Source organism: Netta rufina, assembly GCF_964035555.1.
Source record: "Netta rufina genome assembly, chromosome: 2".
Taxonomy (NCBI): Eukaryota; Metazoa; Chordata; class Aves; order Anseriformes; family Anatidae; genus Netta; species Netta rufina.
In genome coordinates, this window is record NC_140124.1 from 157,994,307 (window position 1) to 158,013,810 (window position 19,504).

Below are 19,504 nucleotides of genomic sequence, written 5' to 3' on the forward strand. Positions count from 1 at the left end.
GCAGCTCACGCCAAATGCTGTCATGCACAAAGGGTTTCTTGCCCAAAGGCACTCAAGGACCAGCATAAAAGCCGGCCCTGTGCCTCGAACCCTCACACACACCTCCCGACGCCTTCTCCCCTGCGACCAACAAGGTGAGCCTGAACCCCACTCCCATCCATTCCTCCACAGACCGGCCTTATCTCCCTACTCCCTGTCTCCCCCCAGCCTCAGCAGCCCTTCTGCCCCCCCAAAGCTATGCTCCCCACTACCCAAGGCCTCCCTGCTCCCTTGGCCTCCCCCACCACCGCTCCACACACCCCTAACACTATCCGCCTTCCAAACACGCTCTCTTCCAGGGACCCTCCACACCACAGACATGTCCTGCTACGACATCTGCCGCCCCTGCGGACCCACCCCGCTGGCTAACAGCTGCAACGAGCCCTGTGTCAGGCAGTGCGAGGACTCCCGCGTCGTCATCCAGCCTCCTGCCGTGCTGGTCACCCTGCCAGGACCCATCCTCAGCTCCTTCCCCCAGAACACCGCCGTTGGATCCTCCGCATCAGCTGCCGTGGGCAGCAACCTCAGCGCCCAGGGAGTGCCCATCTCCTCCGGCGGCTTCGGAGGCTTTGGCCTTGGAGGCTTTGGCTTCGGAGGCCTGGGCTGCTTCTCTGGTGGAAGAGCCTGCTACCCCTGCTAAGGACCCACGCCAACACCCCTGACAGCAGCCTCCAACAACGTGCAAGCCAGCTCTCAGTCTGAGGACGCTCCTCTGTGCTGCTCATGGCACACGGGCTCACCAGTTGCGGCTCATCATTCTATGACACAACAAAGCTAGGAAGCCCTGAAAGGGCTCGCCCATGCTGTCAGGAAACATGGCCAACATACCTCCTTTCTTCCTCTTTCTCCTTTCCGTAGCACCACCACCTACAGCTGCTACTCTCTGCTGCAATGCCTTGGTCACTAGCACAATCCCTCCGGAAACCTTCTGGGGCTGCTCCTACCACGGAGTAGGGAGACCTTGGGGCTCTGGGAAAATCTGCTCTGCGCAAGGGACATAGGCTGGTGGTCGCCCTCCAGGCTCCTCAGAATATGCACCTTGACGCTCCCTCTGTTTCATGTTTTCCTCAATAAAATCAATCTGCATCCCATATCCTCAGATGCCTCCTCTTGCTTTCTTCTCCCAACGCTCTTCCAACTTCACCTGACAAAGAGGAGAAAAAGCAGGGCTGAAGTGGCCATCAGGGCCCAAGCCTCTTGGTGTTCAAGAAGCATTTGGACAACGTTTTTACATAGCTCCTTCTCACTACCATGGAAAGACAAGGTGGCCACTCAGCAGATAAGGAGTTGTGTGCATGGTCACAGAGGATATAGGATGCAGATTGATTTTATTGAGGAAAACATGAAACAGAGGGAGCGTCATGTGGGAGGTGCACGTTATGAAGTGCCTGGAGGGCAACCACCAGCCTACGTCCCTTGCGTAGAGCAGATTTTCCCAGAGCCCCAAGGTCTCCCTACTCCGTGGTAGGAGCAGCCCCAGCAGGCTTCCGGAGGGATTGTGCTAGTGAGCAAGGCATTGCAGCAGAGAGTAGCAGCTGTAGGTGGTGGTGCTATGGAAAGGAGAAAGAGGAAGAAAGAAGGAGGTATGTTGGCCATGTTTCCTGACAGCATGGGATGGCCCCTTCCTTCCTTGCTGGCTTTCTTGTGCCATGGAATGATGAGACGCAGCCGGTGAGCCTGTGTGCCATGAGCGGCACAGAGGAGCATCCTCAGCCTGAGAGCTGGCTTGCACGGTGTTGGAGGCTGCTGTCAGGGGTGTTGGCGTGGGTCCTTAGCAGGGGTAGCAGGCTCTTCTGCCAGAGAAGCAGCCCAGGCCTCCGAAGCCAAAGCCTCCAAGGCCAAAGCCTCCGAAGCCGCCGGAGGAGATGGGCACTCCCTGGGCGCTGAGGTTGTCCGTGAGGCCTACTGCACTGAAGCCAGGAATGCTTAGGGCATGGTGTGTTGTCCTTGCAAGGCCACTACTAATTCTCTTGGAAAGGTCCTGGTGAGTGGGAGAGGCTCCTGAAGGCTGGAAGAGACTCACCCCTCTTCTCTTTTCAAGAAGGTGAAGAAGGAAGGGTTTAGGAAACCAGAGGCTGGTTGGCCTGACTTCAGTCGCTGGGAAGGTTCTAAAGGAAATCCTCCCAGAATAGTGTTGTCGAGCAGATGAAGAACCAGAATGTGATGGGCAGTAGTCAGCAAGGATTTACATAGGGAAAGTCACACGGGAGCCTCCTCAGCGTCTTCTACGTTGAAGTGACCAGCTTGGTGGATGAGGAAAAGGCAGTGGCCGCAGCTCAAGTTTAGTAAAGCCTGTATGTAGTAAGAGCTTTCTTTGGCTCTTGCTAGCATGACACGCTCATAGAAAAGCAAACAAAGTATGGGTTAGATAAAGGTACGCTGAGGTGGGCTGAAAAATGGCCAATTGCTTGGGGGCAGAGTCCTGTGCTGAGTGGCACAGAGCCGAGTTAGAGGCAAGGCCCTATCGGTGTGGGCCAGGAGTCAGCAGCAAGCCCAGCACTGTTCCATATCCTCATTAGTGAGGTGGGTGATGGGATGGAGTGACCCCACAGGAAGTCTGAAGATGTCCCGAGACTGGGAGGAGCAACTGATGCACGTGATGAACGTGGCACCATTCAGAATGATGTGCAGAGGCTGGAGAACTGGGCAGAGAGGAACATCATGAAGTTGCAGAAGGGGCAAAGCAAATTGCTGCCTCTAGGGAGGACTAATGGTGAGCAGCAGGACATGGGGTTGTCAGATAGAGGGGCAGGCAGCTTTGCCGAGCAGGACCTTGTGTTGCTGTTGGAGAGCAAGCTGACGATGAATCAGCAATGCAGCCTTGCGGCAAAAGAGGCCACCAGGCTCCAGGAGGGCATGGGGAAGAGCGTTGCCAACAAATTGAGGAAGGCGCTCCGTCATCTCTCCTCAGCACTGGTGAGGCCCCTTGTGGAGTCCTTTGTCCAGTTTGAGGCGCCCCAGTGGAAGGTCGAAGCAGACAGGCTGGAGCAATTCCAGTGCAGGGCTACCAAGATGCTGAAGGGCCTTGAGCCTCTTCAATATAGAAGAGAAGATGAGATGGGCATTTTCAACCCGCAGAGAAGGGTGCTCAACTGAATCTCCTCCTTGTTCTAAATCCCGGATGGGCAGGAACGAAGACAAGGGAGCCAGACCACCCCCAAGCTGCCACAAGAAGAAAACACACAACCTCCCTTCTCCCACAAAGGACCTTCCAAGCACAAAGGCCACCAAACCACCGACCGGTGATGCACACCCAAGGTGAAAGACAAGGAATGAACACAAGCGTAGGGAGTTGGCAGGATGGCAAGGAGGGAACGATTGTGAAACTAGTGCCAGTGCCTTGTGCCTAGCACATCTGAGAAGCCCAGACCAGCCAGTATTAATGCGAGGCCAGCAAATAGGGCCCCCTCCTCGCAACAATGCAGCCGCAAACAGCACCGCACGAGTGACACGCCATGACCTCACTTCATGACACCCCACCTCTCCCATGCTTTGGCCGCGTCTGCTGACTGCCCTCAAACGCACACTCCATGCAAATCCACCCAAAGAGCCACTCTTGAAAGCTGCCGCCATGGCCACAAAGACGCATCCTCAACAGGAGGAAAGGACACCAGAGCGTTGTGGGAACAACAACATACCCCACCTCATTACTTGCCAGGCATTGTCATGTAAGAGCAGCTCATGCCAAATGCTGTCATGCGCAAAGGGTTTCTTGCCCAAAAGGCACTCGGGGGCCAATATATAAGCTGGACCTGCTTGTAGCACCCTCACACACTCCGGCTGACACCTTCTCCCCTGCGACCAACAAGGTGAGCCTGAACCACACTCCCATCCTTCACACACCAGACCAGCCTTATCTCCCAAACCTTACTATCCCCCCAGCCTCAGAAGCCCTTCTGCCTCCCCAAAGCCATGCTCCACACTACCCAAGGACTCCCTGCTCCCTTGGCCTCCCACAGTACCACTCCACACACCCCCAATACCCTCCGCCTTCCCAACACACTCTCTTCCAGGCACCCTCCACACCACAGACATGTCCTGCTACAACCTCTGCAACCCCTGCGGACCCACCCCGCTGGCTAACAGCTGCAACGAGCCCTGTGTCAGGCAGTGCGAGGACTCCCACGTCGTCATCCAGCCTCCTGCTGTGCTGGTCACCCTGCCAGGACCCATCCTCAGCTCCTTCCCCCAGAACACCGCTGTTGGATCCTCCGCATCAGCTGCCGTGGGCAGCAACCTCAGCGCCCAGGGAGTGCCCATCTCCTCCGGCGGCTTCGGAGGCTTTGGCCTTGGAGGCTATGGCTTCGGAGGCCTGGGCTGCTTCTCTGGCAGAAGAGCCTGCTACCCCTGCTAAGGACCCACGCCAACACCCCTGACAGCAGCCTCCAATACAACGCAAGACAGCTCTCGGCCTGAAGACTCTCCTCTGTGCTATTCATGGCGCACACGCTGACCAGCTGCAGCTCATCATTCTATGACACATCAAAGCAAGTAAGCAAGGAAGGAGCCAGCTCATGCTGTCAAGAAACATGGCCAACCTACCTTCTTCTTTCTTCCTCTTTCTCCTTTCCGTAGCACCACCACCTACGGCCGCTACTCTCTACTGCCATGGCTGGTTCATAGTCCAAATGCCACCATGGATTGACTACCTCTCTGCTACTCTCCTCATTAGGACAGGATGTTCTTAGTTCTCTTCGGAAATGTGCTGTAGACAAGGGAGAGCAGCTGGTGGTCACTCTAATAGCACCTCAGACTCAGGTGCTTTTATTTTTGCTCCTTCCTTTTATTTTTTTTTCCCCTCAATAAAATCTATCTGCATCCCATCCTGACATTCGTCTTCTTCCTTTTTTCAACCCAACTCTCTTTCCAGTTCACCTACTACTAATGTTTTGCTCAATAGGCCATCGTGTGGGGTTGTAAAGGCCCACTGATCCTCCCCTCTCAAGGATGTCATCACCAACAACACAGGTGGGCACCAGCTGGTTTTCCAGCCCATCATCAATACATATGGATGACCACACTAAGGGTTGGGCACATTAGATTTTACACTGCTTTAATAGAGCAGCAATTTAGGATTTATTTTCTATTTTGAGGTATAGATGGTATGATTTTTAACAGCTTTTAATCAACCTATGATCATCTGAGAATTTAACAGAATTATTTTAATGGGTTTTTCTACAATAGAAACAGTGGCAAAGTTCAGCTGCGACCTACTGCAGGGTTCTTGGGGGTATATAAATTCAGTCACGAACTTCCAAAATACCCCCTGGAGTGAATTACTCACCCTAATTCCTTGTTGGTGTTTGTCTGCACCTGAGTCCTCAAGGAGTCAGCCCTGAGATGCACTTTCCCTCAGGGGTATGCTGTGAGGTGTCCCAGCTCAGGTAGAGATTGAGTTTTCAATGCCTAGAGAGCTCATGGGGTTCTTTGCTTAGGACTACTATTTATAGGACCACAAGATGATTGACTGTTATTTGCCATCCTGGCTACAGTTCAGATAAGGCAATTTTGGTACTTTACACCAACCTTGCAATTCTGGTACAGGCCTGGAGCTTCTTCAATATGAAGAGAAGGTAAGAGAGCTGGGCATTTTCAACCCGCAGAGAAGGGTGCTCAGGCTGAATCTCTTCCTTGTTCTAAATCCCGGATGGGCGGGTACAAAGACAAGGGAACCAGGCTAAATTCAGTTACTGCCTGCTACCAGGACAAAGGTGAGGGGACGCCACAGAGAAACAATTTCTTTGGAAGGGAAGGAACCCCTTTTTCCCTGTGAGAGTGGTCAAGCAGTGGACCTCAAGCAGAGGTTTTGCATTTCCATCGTTTTTAATATGAGAAACCCAGGAACTGCACATGGTCCAGTACAGCCTCCTGTAGATGCCTGTACTTGACAAGGGCACTGGCAGTGCATGGTCTCCAGAGGTTACTTCCAAACGGAAGGGATTCTGTGGCTGCATCTGTTGTCAATGTGGGAGTATTATGGTGAGGCCAGCAACTAGGGCCCCCTCCTCGCAGCAATGAAGCCACAAACAGCACCGCACGAGTGACACGCCATGACCTCACTTCATGACACCCCACCTCTCCCATGCTTTGGCCGCGTCTGCCGACTGCCCTCAAATGTACGCTCCATGCAGATCCACTTAAAGAGCCACTCTCACTCAGTGAGAAACAGCCGTGATTATGGAGCTGATGACCCAGTGGGTCAGGGACGTCGCAAAGCAGCATACACAATCCACGAGGAGTCTCACACAAAACGTGTGGTGTCCGTATGCAGCACAACTCTGTTAAATACGAATGGCCTCAGTAGAGACCCCAGAGGGACACCACTCCTCCCTGGTGTCCACCTGGGCACCGAGCTGTTGAGCGCAACTCTTGAGATGTGACCATGCACGCAATTCCTTATCTGCTGAGTGGCCCATCATGTCTTTCCATGGTAGTGAGAAGGAGCTATGTAAGAACGTTGTCCAAATGCTTCTTGAACACCAAGAGGTTTGGGCCCTGATGGCCACTTGAGCCCTGCTCTTTGTTCTTTTTGTTGGGTGAAGTTGGAAGAGCGTTGGGAGAAGAAAGCAAGAGGAGGCATCTGAGGATATGGGATGCAGATTGATTTTATTGAGGAAAACATGAAACAGAGAGAGCGTCAAGGTGCATATTCTGAGGAGCCTGGAAGGCGACCACCAGCCTTTGTCCCTTGCGTAGAGCAGATTTTCCCAGAGCCCTAAGGTGTCCCTACTCCGTGGTAGGAGCAGCCCCAGGTTTCCGGAGGGATTGTGCTAGTGAGCAAGGCATTGCAGCAGAGAGTAACAGCTGTAGGTGGTGGTGCTACGGAAAGGAGAAAGAGGAAGAAAGAAGGAGGTATGTTGGCCATGTTTCCTGACAGCAAGGCCTGGCCCCTTCCTTCCTTGCTGGCTTTCTTGTGCCATGGAATGATGAGACGCAGCCGGTGAGCCTGTGTGCCATGAGCAGCACAGAGGAGCGTCCTCAGCCTGAGAGCTGGCGGGCACAGTGTTGGAGGCTGCTGTCAGGGGTGTTGGCGTGGGTCCTTAGCAGGGGTAGCAGGCTCTTCCGCCGTTGATGCAGCCCAGGCCTCCGAAGCCAAAGCCTCCAAGGCCAAAGCCTCCGAAGCCGCCGGAGGAGACGGGCACTCCCTGGGCGCTGAGGTTGCTGCCCACGGCAGCTGATGCGGAGGATCCAACGGCGGTGTTCTGGGGGAAGGAGCTGAGGATGGGTCCTGGCAGGGTGACCAGCACGGCAGGAGGCTGGATGACGACGCGGGAGTCCTCGCACTGCCTGACACAGGGCTCGTTGCAGCTGTTAGCCAGCGGGGTGGGTCCGCAGGGGCGGCAGATGTCGTAGCAGGACATGTCTGTGGTGTGGAGGGTGCCTGGAAGAGAGCGTGTTTGGAAGGCGGATAGTGTTAGGGGTGTGTGGAGCACTGCTGGAAGAGGCCAAGGGAGCAGGGAGGCCTTGGGTAGTGGGGAGCATAGCTTTGGGGAGGCAGAAGGGCTGCTGAGGATGGGGGGAGACAGGGAGTAGGGAGATAAGGCTGGTCGGTGGGCGAAGGATGGGAGTGGATTTCAGGCTCACCTTGTTGGTCGCAGGGGAGAAGGCGTTGGGAGGAGTGTGTGAGGGTTCGAGGCACAGGGCCGGCTTTTATGCTGGTCCTTGAGTGCCTTTGGGGCAAGAAACGCTTTGCGCATGACAGCAGTTGGTATGAGATGCTCTTACATGACAATGCCTGGCAAGTAATGAGGCGGGGTGTGTTGTTCCCACAACGCTCTGGTGTCCTTTTCTCCTGTTGAGGATGTGTCTCTGTGGCCGTGTCGGCAGCTTTCAAGTGAGAGTGGCTCTTTGGGTGGCTTTGCATGGAGCGTGTGTTTGAGGGCAGTCGGCAGACGCGGCCAAAGCATGGGAGAGGTGGGGTGTCATGAAGTGAGGTCATGGTGTGTCACTCATGCGGTGCTGTTTGCGGCTGCATTGTTGCGAGGAGGGGGCCCTATTTGCTGGCCTCGCCATAATGCAGGCTGGTCTGGGCTTCCCAGGTGAGCTGGGCGCGAAGCACAGGCATTGATGTCACACTCGTTCCCTCCTTGCCATCCTGCCCTCTCCTTGCGCTTGTGTTCATTCCTCCTCTTTCACCTTGTGTGTGCTTCATTGGTCGGTGGTTTGGTGGCCTTTGTGCCTGAAAGGTCCTTTTGTGGGAGAAGGAAGGCTGCGTGTTTTCTTCTTGTGGCAGCTTGGGGGTGGTAGTTTGATCATGCGGAGGAGAGGTGTTTGCGACAGCAGGACGTTGTTGAGAGCTTGCAAGCAGGCCTGGTTGAGAGCTTGCAAGCCCTGAGCTGAGGGGCAGTGGTTTGTCAGGGAGACTGAGGCAGAGCTTTTGGGGTCTTGTTCAGTGCTGAGCGTCCAAGGGTGAGACCCTTTCCCTGCCTAGGTTTGATGGTCAGATGCAGGGTTGGGACCCTGCAGCAGGCAGTTGGAGACATGCATGGTGCGCAGGTCCGCAGCCGTGAGCACCTCGTGGATGCGTGGTCCTGGCACGGCTGCCCAGTGGCAAGGCCTGTCCCCATTCAGCTGAGGTGGATTTGGCTTGCAGCTGAAGTGAGTAGTGTTGGTTGCTGAGGAAGATGAAGCAAGGTAGGAAGGGGGGCTGTGCAACTGGGTGTGCCATGGTCCGTGAGGCCTGCTGCACTGAAGCCAGGAATGCTTAGGGCATGGTGTGTTGTCCTTGCAAGGCCACTACTAATTCTCTTGGAAAGGTCCTGGTGAGTGGGAGAGGCTCCTGAAGGCTGGAAGAGACTCACCCCTCTTCTCTTTTCAAGAAGGTGAAGAAGGAAGGGTTTAGGAAACCAGAGGCTGGTTGGCCTGACTTCAGTCGCTGGGAAGGTTCTAAAGGAAATCCTCCCAGAATAGTGTTGTCGAGCAGATGAAGAACCAGAATGTGATGGGCAGTAGTCAGCAAGCATTTACATATTGAAACTCATGCAGGACCCTTCCTAGTGTCTTCTACGTTGAAGTGACCAGCTTGGTGATTGAGGGGAGAGCGGTAGCAGCTGCTCAACAGTAGTAAAGGCTGTAGTAAGGGCTTTCTTAGATGGTTGCTCTCGTAATACTCTCAAAGAGAAGCAGACAAAGTATGGGTTAGATAAAGGTACGCTGAGGTGGGCTAAAAAATGACAAATTGCTTAGGTGCGGAGGCTTGTGCTGATTGGCACAGAGTGGTGTTGGAGGCAAGGACCTAGCGGTGTGGGCTAGGGCTCGGCAGTGAGGCCAGCACTGTTCCATATCCTCATTAGTGAGGTGGGAAATGGGATGGAGTCACCCCGCAGGAAGTCTGCAGATGACCCGAGACTGGGAGGAGCGACTGATGCACGTGATGAACGTGGCACCATTCAGAAAGATGTGCAGAGGCTGGAGAACTGGGCAGAGAGGAACATCATGAAGTTGCAGAAGGGGCAAAGCAAATTGCTGCCTCTAAGGAGAACTAACGCCGAGCAGCAGGACATGGTGTTGTCCGACACAGGGGCATGCAGCTTTGCCAAGCAGGACCTTGTGTTGCTGTTGGAGAGCAAGCTGACGATGAATCAGCAATGCAGCCTTGCGGCAAAATAGGCCACCAGGCTCCAGGAGGGCACGGGGAAGAGCGATGCCAGCAAACTGAGGAATGCACTCCGTCATCTCTCCTCAGCACTGGTGAGGCCCCTTGTGGAGTCCTTTGTCCAGTTTGAGGTGCCCCAGAGGAAGGTTGAAGCAGAGATGCTGGAGCAATTCCAGTGCATTGCAACCAAGAGGCTGAAGGTCCTGGAGCCTCTTCAATATGAGGAGAAGGTGAGAGAGCTTGGCGTTTTCAACCCGCAGAGAAAGGTGCTCAGGCTGAATCTCCTCCTCGTTCTAAATCAAGAATGGGCAGGAAGGAAGACAAGGGAGCCAGACCACCCCCAAGCTGCCACAAGAAAAAGACACACAACGTCCCTTCTCCCACAAAGGACCTTCCAAGCATAAAGGCCACCAAGCCAACAACTGACGCAAGAAAACCAAGGTGAAAGACAAGGAATGAACACAAGCGTAGGGAGTGGGTAGGATGGCAAGGAGGGAACGAGCGTGAAACCACTGCCAGTGCCTCGTGCCTAGCACATCTGGGAAGCCCAGACCAGCCAGTATTATGGCGAGGCCAGCAAATGGGGCCCCCTCCTCGCAACAATGCAGCCGCAAACAGCACCGCACGAGTGACACGCCATGACCTCACTTCATGACACCCCACCTCTCCCATGCTTTGGCCACGTCTGCTGACTGCCCTCAAATGTACACTTCATGCAGATCCACTTAGAGAGCCACTCTCACTAAAAAGCTGCCGACACGGCCACAAAGACACATCCTCAACAGGAGAAAAGGACACCAGAGCGTTGTGGGAATGACAACACACCCCACCTCATTACTTGCCAGGCTTTGGCCTGTAAGTGCAGCTCACGCCAAATGCTGTCATGCGCAAAGGGTTTCTTGCCCCAAAGGCACTCAAGGACCAGCATAAAAGCCTGCCCTGCTTGTAGCACCCTTACACACTCCTGCTGACACCTTCTCCCCTGTGACCAACAAGGTGAGCCTGAACTCCACTCCCATCCTTTGCACACTTGACCAGCCTTGTCTCCCACACCTCACTATCCCCCCAGCCTCAGCAGCCCTTCTGCCTCCACAAAGCTATGCTCCCCACTACCCAAGGCCTCCCTGCTCCCTTGGCCTCTTCCAGCAGTGCTCCACACACCCCTAACACTCTCCGCCTTCACAATACCCTCTCTTCCAGGCACCCTCCACAACACAGACATGTCCTGCTACGACATCTGCCGCCCCTGCGGACCCACCCCGCTGGCTAACAGCTGCAACGAGCCCTGTGTCAGGCAGTGCGAGGACTCCCGCGTCGTCATCCAGCCTCCTGCTGTGCTGGTCACCCTGCCAGGACCCATCCTCAGCTCCTTCCCCCAGAACACCGCCGTTGGATCCTCCGCATCAGCTGCTGTGGGCAGCAACCTCAGCGCCCAGGGAGTGCCCATCTCCTCCGGCGGCTTCGGAGGCTTTGGCCTTGGAGGCTTTGGCTTCGGAGGCCTGGGCTGCATCAACGGCGGAAGAGCCTGCTACCCCTGCTAAGGACCCACGCCAACACCCCTGACAGCAGCCTCCAACATCATGCAAGCCAGCTCTCAGCCTGAAGACTCTCCTCTGTGCTATTCATGGCGCACACGCTGACCAGATGCAGCTCATCATTCTATGACACAACAAAGCAAGCAAGCATGGAAGGAGCCAGCTCATGCTGTCAGGAAACATGGCCAGCATACCTCCTTCTTTCTTCCTCTTTCTCCTTTCTGTAGCACCACCACCTACAGCTGCTACTTTCTACTGCTATGAATGGCTCATAGTCCAAATGCCACCATGGATTGACACTCTCTCTGCTACTCTCCTCATTAGGACAGGATGTTCTCAGTTCTCTTCGGAAATGTGCTGTAGACAAGGGAGAGCAGCTGGTGGTCACTCTAATAGCACCTCATACCCTGGCACTTGTATTGTGGCTCCTTCCTTTCATTTTTTTTTCCCCTCAATAAAATCTATCTGCATCCCATCCTGACATTTGTCCTCTTCCTTTTTTCAACCCAATGCTCTTTCCAGTTCACCTACTACCAACTCGTTGCTCAATAGGCTATCGTGTGGGGTTGTAAAGGCCCACCGAACCTCCCCTCTCAAGGATATCATCACCAACAACACAGGTGGGCACCAGCTGGTTTTCCAGCCCATCATCAATACATATGGATGACCACACTAAGGGTTGGGCACATGTCGTGGAATTAGATTTTACACTGCTTTAATAGAGCAGAAATTTAGGATTTATTTTCTATTTTGAGGTATAGATGGTATGATTTTTAACAGCTTTTAATCAACCTATGATCATCTGAGAATTTAACAGAATTATTTTAATGGGTTTTTCTACAATAGAAACAGTGGCAAAGTTCAGCTGAGACTTACTGCAGGGTTCTTGGGGGTATATAAATTCAGTCACGAACTTCCAAAATACCCCCTGGAGTGAATTACTCACCCTAATTTCCTTGTTGGTGTTTGTCTGCACCTGAGTCCTCAAGGAGTCAGCCCTGAGATGCACTTTCCCTCAGGGGTATGCTGTGAGGTGTCCCAGCTCAGGTAGAGATTGAGTTTTCAATGCCTAGAGAGCTCATGGGGTTCTTTGCTTAGGACTACTATTTATAGGACCACAAGATGATTGACTGTTATTTGCCATCCTGGCTACAGTTCAGATAAGGCAATTTTGGTACTTTACACCAACCTTGCAATTCTGGTACAGGCCTGGAGCTTCTTCAATATGAAGAGAAGGTAAGAGAGCTGGGCATTTTCAACCCGCAGAGAAGGGTGCTCAGGCTGAATCTCTTCCTTGTTCTAAATCCCGGATGGGCGGGTACAAAGACAAGGGAACCAGGCTAAATTCAGTTACTGCCTGCTACCAGGACAAAGGTGAGGGGACGCCACAGAGAAACAATTTCTTTGGAAGGGAAGGAACCCCTTTTTCCCTGTGAGAGTGGTCAAGCAGTGGACCTCAAGCAGAGGTTTTGCATTTCCATCGTTTTTAATATGAGAAACCCAGGAACTGCACATGGTCCAGTACAGCCTCCTGTAGATGCCTGTACTTGACAAGGGCACTGGCAGTGCATGGTCTCCAGAGGTTACTTCCAAACGGAAGGGATTCTGTGGCTGCATCTGTTGTCAATGTGGGAGTATTATGGTGAGGCCAGCAACTAGGGCCCCCTCCTCGCAGCAATGAAGCCACAAACAGCACCGCACGAGTGACACGCCATGACCTCACTTCATGACACCCCACCTCTCCCATGCTTTGGCCGCGTCTGCCGACTGCCCTCAAATGTACGCTCCATGCAGATCCACTTAAAGAGCCACTCTCACTCAGTGAGAAACAGCCGTGATTATGGAGCTGATGACCCAGTGGGTCAGGGACGTCGCAAAGCAGCATACACAATCCACGAGGAGTCTCACACAAAACGTGTGGTGTCCGTGTGCAGGAGAACTCTGTTAAATACGAATGGCCTCAGTAGAGACCCCAGAGGGACACCACTCCTCCCTGGTGTCCACCTGGGCACCGAGCTGTTGAGCGCAACTCTTGAGATGTGACCATGCACGCAATTCCTTATCTGCTGAGTGGCCCATCATGTCTTTCCATGGTAGTGAGAAGGAGCTATGTAAGAACGTTGTCCAAATGCTTCTTGAACACCAAGAGGTTTGGGCCCTGATGGCCACTTGAGCCCTGCTTTTTGTTCTTTTTGTCGGGTGAAGTTGGAAGAAGAAAGCAAGAGGAGGCATCTGAGGATATGGGATGCAGATTGATTTTATTGAGGAAAACATGAAACAGAGGGAGCGTCAAGGTGCATATTCTGAGGAGCCTGGAAGGCGACCACCAGCCTATGTCCCTTGCAGATTTTCCCCGAGCCCCAAGGTCACCCTACCCCGTTGTAGGAGCAGCCCCAGGTTTCCGGAGGGATTGTGCTAGTGAGCAAGGCATTGCAGCAGAGAGTAGCAGCTGTAGGTGGTGGTGCTACGGAAAGGAGAAAGAGGAAGAAAGAAGGAGGTATGTTGGCCATGTTTCCTGACAGCAAGGGCTGGCCCATTCCTTGCTTGCTGGCTTTCTTGTGCCATGGAATGATGAGCCGCAACTGGTGAGCCCGTGTGCCATGAGCAGCACAGAGGAGCGTCCTCAGCCTGAGAGCTGGCAGGCACAGTGTTGGAGGCTGCTGTCAGGGGTGTTGGCGTGGGTCCTTAGCAGGGGTAGCAGGCTCTTCCGCCGTTGATGCAGCCCAGGCCTCCGAAGCCAAAGCCTCCAAGGCCAAAGCCTCCGAAGCCGCCGGAGGAGACGGGCACTCCCTGGGCGCTGAGGTTGCTGCCCACGGCAGCTGATGCGGAGGATCCAACGGCGGTGTTCTGGGGGAAGGAGCTGAGGATGGGTCCTGGCAGGGTGACCAGCACGGCAGGAGGCTGGATGACGACGCGGGAGTCCTCGCACTGCCTGACACAGGGCTCGTTGCAGCTGTTAGCCAGCGGGGTGGGTCCGCAGGGGCGGCAGATATCGTAGCAGGACATGTCTGTGTTGTGGAGGGTTCCTGGAAGAGAGGCTGTTGTGAAGGCGGAGGGTGTTGGGGGTGTGAGGAGCAGTGATCAGGAAGGCCAAGAGAGTGGGGAGGCCTGGGGTTGTGGGGAGCATGGCTTTGGGGAGGCAGAAAGACTGCTGAAGCTGGGGAGAGAGGACGCTTGCGAGATAAGGCTGGTCTGGTGTGCAAAGTATGGGAGTGGGGTTCAGGCTCACCTTGCTGGTCGCAGGGGAGAAGGCGTTGGGAGGAGTGTGTGAGGGTGCTACAAGCAGGGCAGGCTTTTATGCTGGTCCTTGAGTGCCTTTGGGGCAAGAAACCCTTTGTGCATGACAACACCTTGCGTGAGCTGCTCTTACATGATAATGCCTGGCAAGTAATGAGGTGGGGTGTGTTGTTTTTCCCACAATGCTCTGGTGTCCTTTTCTCCTGTTGAGGATGTGTCTTTGTGGCCGTGGCGGCAGCTTTTTAGTAAGAGTGGCTCTTTGGGTGGATTTGAATGGAGCGTGCATTTGAGGACAGTCAGCAGACGCGGCCAAAGCATGGGAGAGGTGGGGTGTCATGAAGTGAGGTCATGGCGTGTCACTCGTGCGGTGCTGTTTGCGGCTGCATTGTTGTGGTTGGAAACTGTCTTGGGCAGTGATCGTGAAATGCTAGAATTCTCCATTCTTGGAGAAGCAAGGAAGGGGACCAGTAAAACCACTGGATTGGACTTACGGAGGACCGACTTTGAACTTTTCAGGACACTTGGGAGGCGGTTCTGAAGGGCAGAGGAGTCAAAAAGGCTGGGCGCTCATCAGGAAGGGAATCTTAATGGCGCAGTAGCGGTCTGTCCCCACGTGCCCAAAGACAAGCCTGTTGGGATGAAGGCCGGCATGGCTCTTCAGAGAATTGTGGCTTGAGCTTAGGAGGAAAAAAAGGGATTACAATCTTTGGAAAAGAGGGCGGGCCACTCAGGAGGACTATAAGGATGTTGCGAGGCAGTGCAGGGACAAAATTAGAAAGGGCAAAGCTCATTTGGAGATCAATCTGGCTACTGCCATCATAGACAACAAAAAATGTTTCTACAAATACATGAATGCAAAACGGAGGACTAAGGAGAACCTCCAGCCTTTGCTGGATGCAGGGGGAACTTAGTTACAAAAGATGAGGAAAAGGCGGAGGTGCTTCATGCCTTCTTTGCCTCAGTCTTTAGCGACAAAACCAGTTGCTCTCTGGATACCCAGTACCCTGAGCTGGTGGAAGGGGATGGGGAGCAGAATGTGGCTCTCCCTATCCATGAGAAAATGGTTGGCGACCTTCTCCGGCACTTGGATGTACGCAAGTAGATGGGGCCAGATGGGATCCACCCGAGGATACTGAGAGAACTGGCAGAGGAGCTGGCCAAGCCGCTTACCATCATTTATCAACAGTCCTGGCTATCGGGGGAGCTACCAGTCGACTGGTGGCTAGCAAACGTGAGGCCAACTACAAGAAGGGCCGGAGGGCAGACCCAGGAAACTCTAGGCCTGTCAGTTTGACCTCAGTGCCAGGGAAGCTCATGGAGCAGATTATCTTGGGTGTCACCACGCGGCACTTACAGGGCAACCAGGTGATCAGGCCCAGTCAGCATGGGTTTATGAAAGGCAGGTCCTGCTTGATGAACCTGATCTCCTTCTATGACAAAGTGACGCGCTTGGTGGAAGAGGGAAAGGCTGCGGATGTCATCTACCTTGACTTCTGCAAGGCTTTTGACACCGTTTCCCACAACATTCTCCTCAAGAAACTGTCTCATCATGGCTTGGACTGGCGTACGCTTCGTTGAGTTAAAAACTGGCTGGATAGCCGGGCCCAAAGAGTCTTGCTGAATGGAGTCAAATCCAGTTGGAGGCCGGTCACTAGTAGCATTCCCCAGGGCTCGGTACTGGGGCTGGTCCCCTTTAAGATCTTCTTTGATGATCTGGATGAGGGCAGTGAGTGCACCCTCAGTAAGTTCGCAGATGACACCAAGTTACGTGCGTGTGTTGATCTGCTTGAGGGTAGGAAGGCTCTGCAAGAGAATCTGGATAGGCTGGACCGATGGGCTGAGGTCAACTGTATGAGGTTCAACAAGGCCAAGTGCCGGGTCCTGCACCTGGGGCACAACAACCCCAAGCAGAGCTACAAGCTGGGACATGAGTGGACAGCTGCCAGGCGGAGAAGGACCTGGGAGTATTGGTTGATAGTCGGCTGAATATGAGCCAGCAGTGTGTTTAGGTGGCCAAGAAGGCCAACAGCGTCCTGGCTTGTATAAGAAGCAGTGTGGCCAGCAGGTCTAGGGAAGTGTTTGTCCCCCTGTACTTGCCTCTGGTGAGGCTGCACCTCGAGTACCGTGTTCAGTTTTGGGCCCCTCGCTACAAGAAGGACATGGAGGTGCTCGAGAGAGTCCAGAGAAGGGCAGCGAAGCTGGTGAGGCGTCTGGAGAACAAATCCAAGGAGGAGCGGCTGAGGGAGCTGAGTTTGTTAAGCCTGGAGAAAAGGAGACTCAGAGGCAACCTTATCACTCTTTATAATTACATTAAAGCAGGCTGTAGCGAGGTGGGGGTTGGTCTATTCTCCCACGTGCCTGGTGACAGAACAAGGGGGAACGGGCTAAAGTTGTGCCAGAGGTGTTTTAGGTTGGATATTAGGAAGAACTTCTTTACTGAGAGGGTTGTGAGGCATTGGAATGGGCTGCCCAGGGAAGTGGTGGAGCCACCATCCCTGGAGGTTAAAAGACGTTTAGATGTTGAACTTAGCGATATGGTTTAGTGGAGGACTTACAATAAGGTCAGAGGTTGGACTAGGTGGTCTTGAGATCTCTTCCAACCTCGACAATTCTGTGATTCTGTGTGTCTCGCCCCATATGTGTGGTGTCCGTGTGAGGGACAATTCTGTTAAATAATACTGGCCTCAGTAGAGACCCCAGAAGGACACCACTCCTCCCTGGTGTCCACCTGGGCACCGAGCTGTTGAGCGCAACTCTTGAGATGTGACCATCCACACAACTCCTTACCTGCTGAGTGCCCCATCATGTCTTTCCATGGTAGTGAGAAGGAGCTATGTAAGAGCATTGTCCAAATGCTTCTTGAACACCAAGAGGCTTGGGCCCTGATGGCCACTTGAGCCCTGCTCTTTGTTCTTCTTGTTGGGTGAAGTTGGAAGAGCGTTGGGAGAAGAAAGCAAGAGGAGGCATCTGAGGATATGGGATGCAGATTGATTTTATTGAGGAAAACATGAAACAGAGGGAGCGTCAAGGTGCATATTCTGAGGAGCCTGGAAGGCGACCACCAGCCTATGTCCCTTGCGTAGAGCAGATTTTCCCAGAGCCCCAAGGTGTCCCTACCCCGTGGTAGGAGCAGCCCCAGAAGGTTTCCGGAGGGATTGTGCTAGTGAGCAAGGCATTGCAGCAGAGAGTAGCAGCTGTAGGTGGTGGTGCTACGGAAAGGAGAAAGAGGAAGAAAGAAGGAGGTATGTTGGCCATGTTTCCTGACAGCAAGGGCTGGCCCCTTCCTTGCTTGCTGGCTTTCTTGTGCCATGGAATGATGAGACGCAGCCGGTGAGCCTGTGTGCCATGAGCAGCACAGGGGAGCGTCCTCAGACAGAGAGCTGTCGGGCACAGTGTTGGAGGCTGCTGTCAGGGGTGTTGGCGTGGGTCCTTAGCAGGGGTAGCAGGCTCTTCCGCCGTTGAAGCAGCCCAGGCCTCCGAAGCCATAGCCTCCAAGGCCAAAGCCTCCGAAGCCGCCGGAGGAGACGGGCACTCCCTGGGCGCTGAGGTTGCTGCCCACGGCAGCTGATGCGGAGGATCCAACGGCGGTGTTCTGGGGGAAGGAGCTGAGGATGGGTCCTGGCAGGGTGACCAGCACGGCAGGAGGCTGGATGACGACGCGGGAGTCCTCGCACTGCCTGACACAGGGCTCGTTGCAGCTGTTAGCCAGCGGGGTGGGTCCGCAGGGGCGGCAGATGTCGTAGCAGGACATGTCTGTGTTGTGGAGGGTGCCTGGAAGAGAGGGTATTGTGAAGGCGGAGAGTGTTAGGGGTGTGTGGAGCACTGCTGGAAGAGGCCAAGGGAGCAGGGAGGCCTTGGGTAGTGGGGAGCATGGCTTTGGGGAGGCAGAAGGGCTGCTGAGGATGGGGGGAGACAGGGAGTAGGGAGATAAGGCTGGTCGGTGGGCGAAGGATGGGAGTGGATTTCAGGCTCACCTTGTTGGTCGCAGGGGAGAAGGCGTTGGGAGGAGTGTGTGAGGGTTCGAGGCACAGGGCCGGCTTTTATGCTGGTCCTTGAGTGCCTTTGGGGCAAGAAACGCCTTGCGCATGACAGCAGTTGGTATGAGGTGCTCTGATATGACAATGCCTGGCAAGTAATGAGACGGGGTGTGTTGTTCCCACAACGCTCTGGTGTCCTTTACTCCTGTTGAGGATGTGTCTCTGTGGCCGTGTCGGCAGCTTTTAAGTGAGAGTGGCTCTTTGCGTTGCTTTGCATGGAGCGTGTGTTTGAGGACAGTCGGCAGACGCGGCCAAAGCATGGGAGAGGTGGGGTGTCATGAAGTGACGTCATGGCGTGTCACTCATGCGGTGCTGTTTGCGGCTGCATTGTTGTGAGGAGGGGGCCCTATTTGCTGGCCTCACCATAATGCAGGCTGGTCTGGGCTTCCCAGATGTGCTGGGCGCGAGGCGCAGGCATTGATGTCACACTCGTTCCCTTCTTGCCATCCTGCCCTCTCCCTACGCTTGTGTTCATTCCTTCTCTTTCACCTTGGGTGTGCTTCATTGGTCGGTGGTTTGGTGGCCTTTGTGCCTGAAAGGTCCTCTTGTGGGAGAAGGGAGGCTGTGTGTTTTCTTCTTGTTGCAGCTTGGGGGTGGTTGTTTGTTCATGCGGAGGAGAGGTGTTTGCAACAGCAGGACGTTGTCCTCTCAGGCCTGGTTGAGAGCTTGCAAGCCCTGAGCTGAGGGGCAGTGGTTTGTCAGGGAGACTGAGGCAGAGCTTTTGGGGTCTTGTTCGGTGCTGAGCATCCAAGGGTGAGACCCTTTCCCTACCTAGGTTTGATGGTCAGACGCAGGGTTTGTACCGTGCAGCAGGCAGTTGGAGGCATGCATGGTGCGCAGGTCCGCAGCAGTGAGCACCTCGTGGATTGGTGGTCCTGGCATGGCTGCCCAGTAGCAAGGCCTGTCCCCATTCAGCTGAGGTGGATTTGGCTTGCTGCTGAAGTGAGTAGTGTTGGTTGCTGAGGAAGATGAAGCAAGGTAGGAAGGGGGGCTGTGCAACTGGGTGTGCCATGGTCCGTGAGGCCTACTGCATTGAAGGCAGGAATGCTGAGGGCATGGTG

The 19,504-nt window shown here is 54.3% G+C and overlaps 6 protein-coding genes across 6 annotated transcripts; 3 read left to right on the plus strand and 3 right to left on the minus strand.

Moving 5' to 3' along the window:
- Positions 1 to 358: 358 nt before the first annotated feature.
- On the plus strand, positions 359 to 679 carry LOC311206187 (feather keratin 1-like; the record flags this gene model as incomplete). Its single annotated transcript, XM_084281425.1, has 1 exon — positions 359 to 679. The coding sequence occupies one exon, from the start codon at positions 359 to 361 to the stop codon at positions 677 to 679; it is 321 nt and encodes a 106-aa protein (XP_084137551.1).
- Positions 680 to 4,072: 3,393 nt separating this feature from the next.
- Positions 4,073 to 4,393, plus strand: LOC311206932 (feather beta keratin-like; the record flags this gene model as incomplete). The annotated part of the gene is made up of 1 exon (XM_084282736.1): positions 4,073 to 4,393. The coding sequence occupies one exon, from the start codon at positions 4,073 to 4,075 to the stop codon at positions 4,391 to 4,393; it is 321 nt and encodes a 106-aa protein (XP_084138862.1).
- Positions 4,394 to 7,079: 2,686 nt separating this feature from the next.
- LOC311222400 (feather keratin 1-like) lies at positions 7,080 to 7,400 on the minus strand (the record flags this gene model as incomplete). Its single annotated transcript, XM_084306671.1, has 1 exon — positions 7,080 to 7,400. One exon carries the CDS (start codon positions 7,398 to 7,400, stop codon positions 7,080 to 7,082), a length of 321 nt encoding a protein of 106 aa, XP_084162797.1.
- Positions 7,401 to 10,854: 3,454 nt separating this feature from the next.
- LOC311222408 (feather keratin 1-like) lies at positions 10,855 to 11,175 on the plus strand (the record flags this gene model as incomplete). The annotated part of the gene is made up of 1 exon (XM_084306680.1): positions 10,855 to 11,175. The coding sequence occupies one exon, from the start codon at positions 10,855 to 10,857 to the stop codon at positions 11,173 to 11,175; it is 321 nt and encodes a 106-aa protein (XP_084162806.1).
- Positions 11,176 to 13,854: 2,679 nt separating this feature from the next.
- Positions 13,855 to 14,175, minus strand: LOC311222626 (feather keratin 1-like; the record flags this gene model as incomplete). The annotated part of the gene is made up of 1 exon (XM_084307013.1): positions 13,855 to 14,175. One exon carries the CDS (start codon positions 14,173 to 14,175, stop codon positions 13,855 to 13,857), a length of 321 nt encoding a protein of 106 aa, XP_084163139.1.
- A 3,661-nt stretch (positions 14,176 to 17,836) lies between these two features.
- On the minus strand, positions 17,837 to 18,157 carry LOC311206123 (feather keratin 1-like; the record flags this gene model as incomplete). Its single annotated transcript, XM_084281333.1, has 1 exon — positions 17,837 to 18,157. One exon carries the CDS (start codon positions 18,155 to 18,157, stop codon positions 17,837 to 17,839), a length of 321 nt encoding a protein of 106 aa, XP_084137459.1.
- Between the last annotated feature and the right edge of the window lie 1,347 nt (positions 18,158 to 19,504).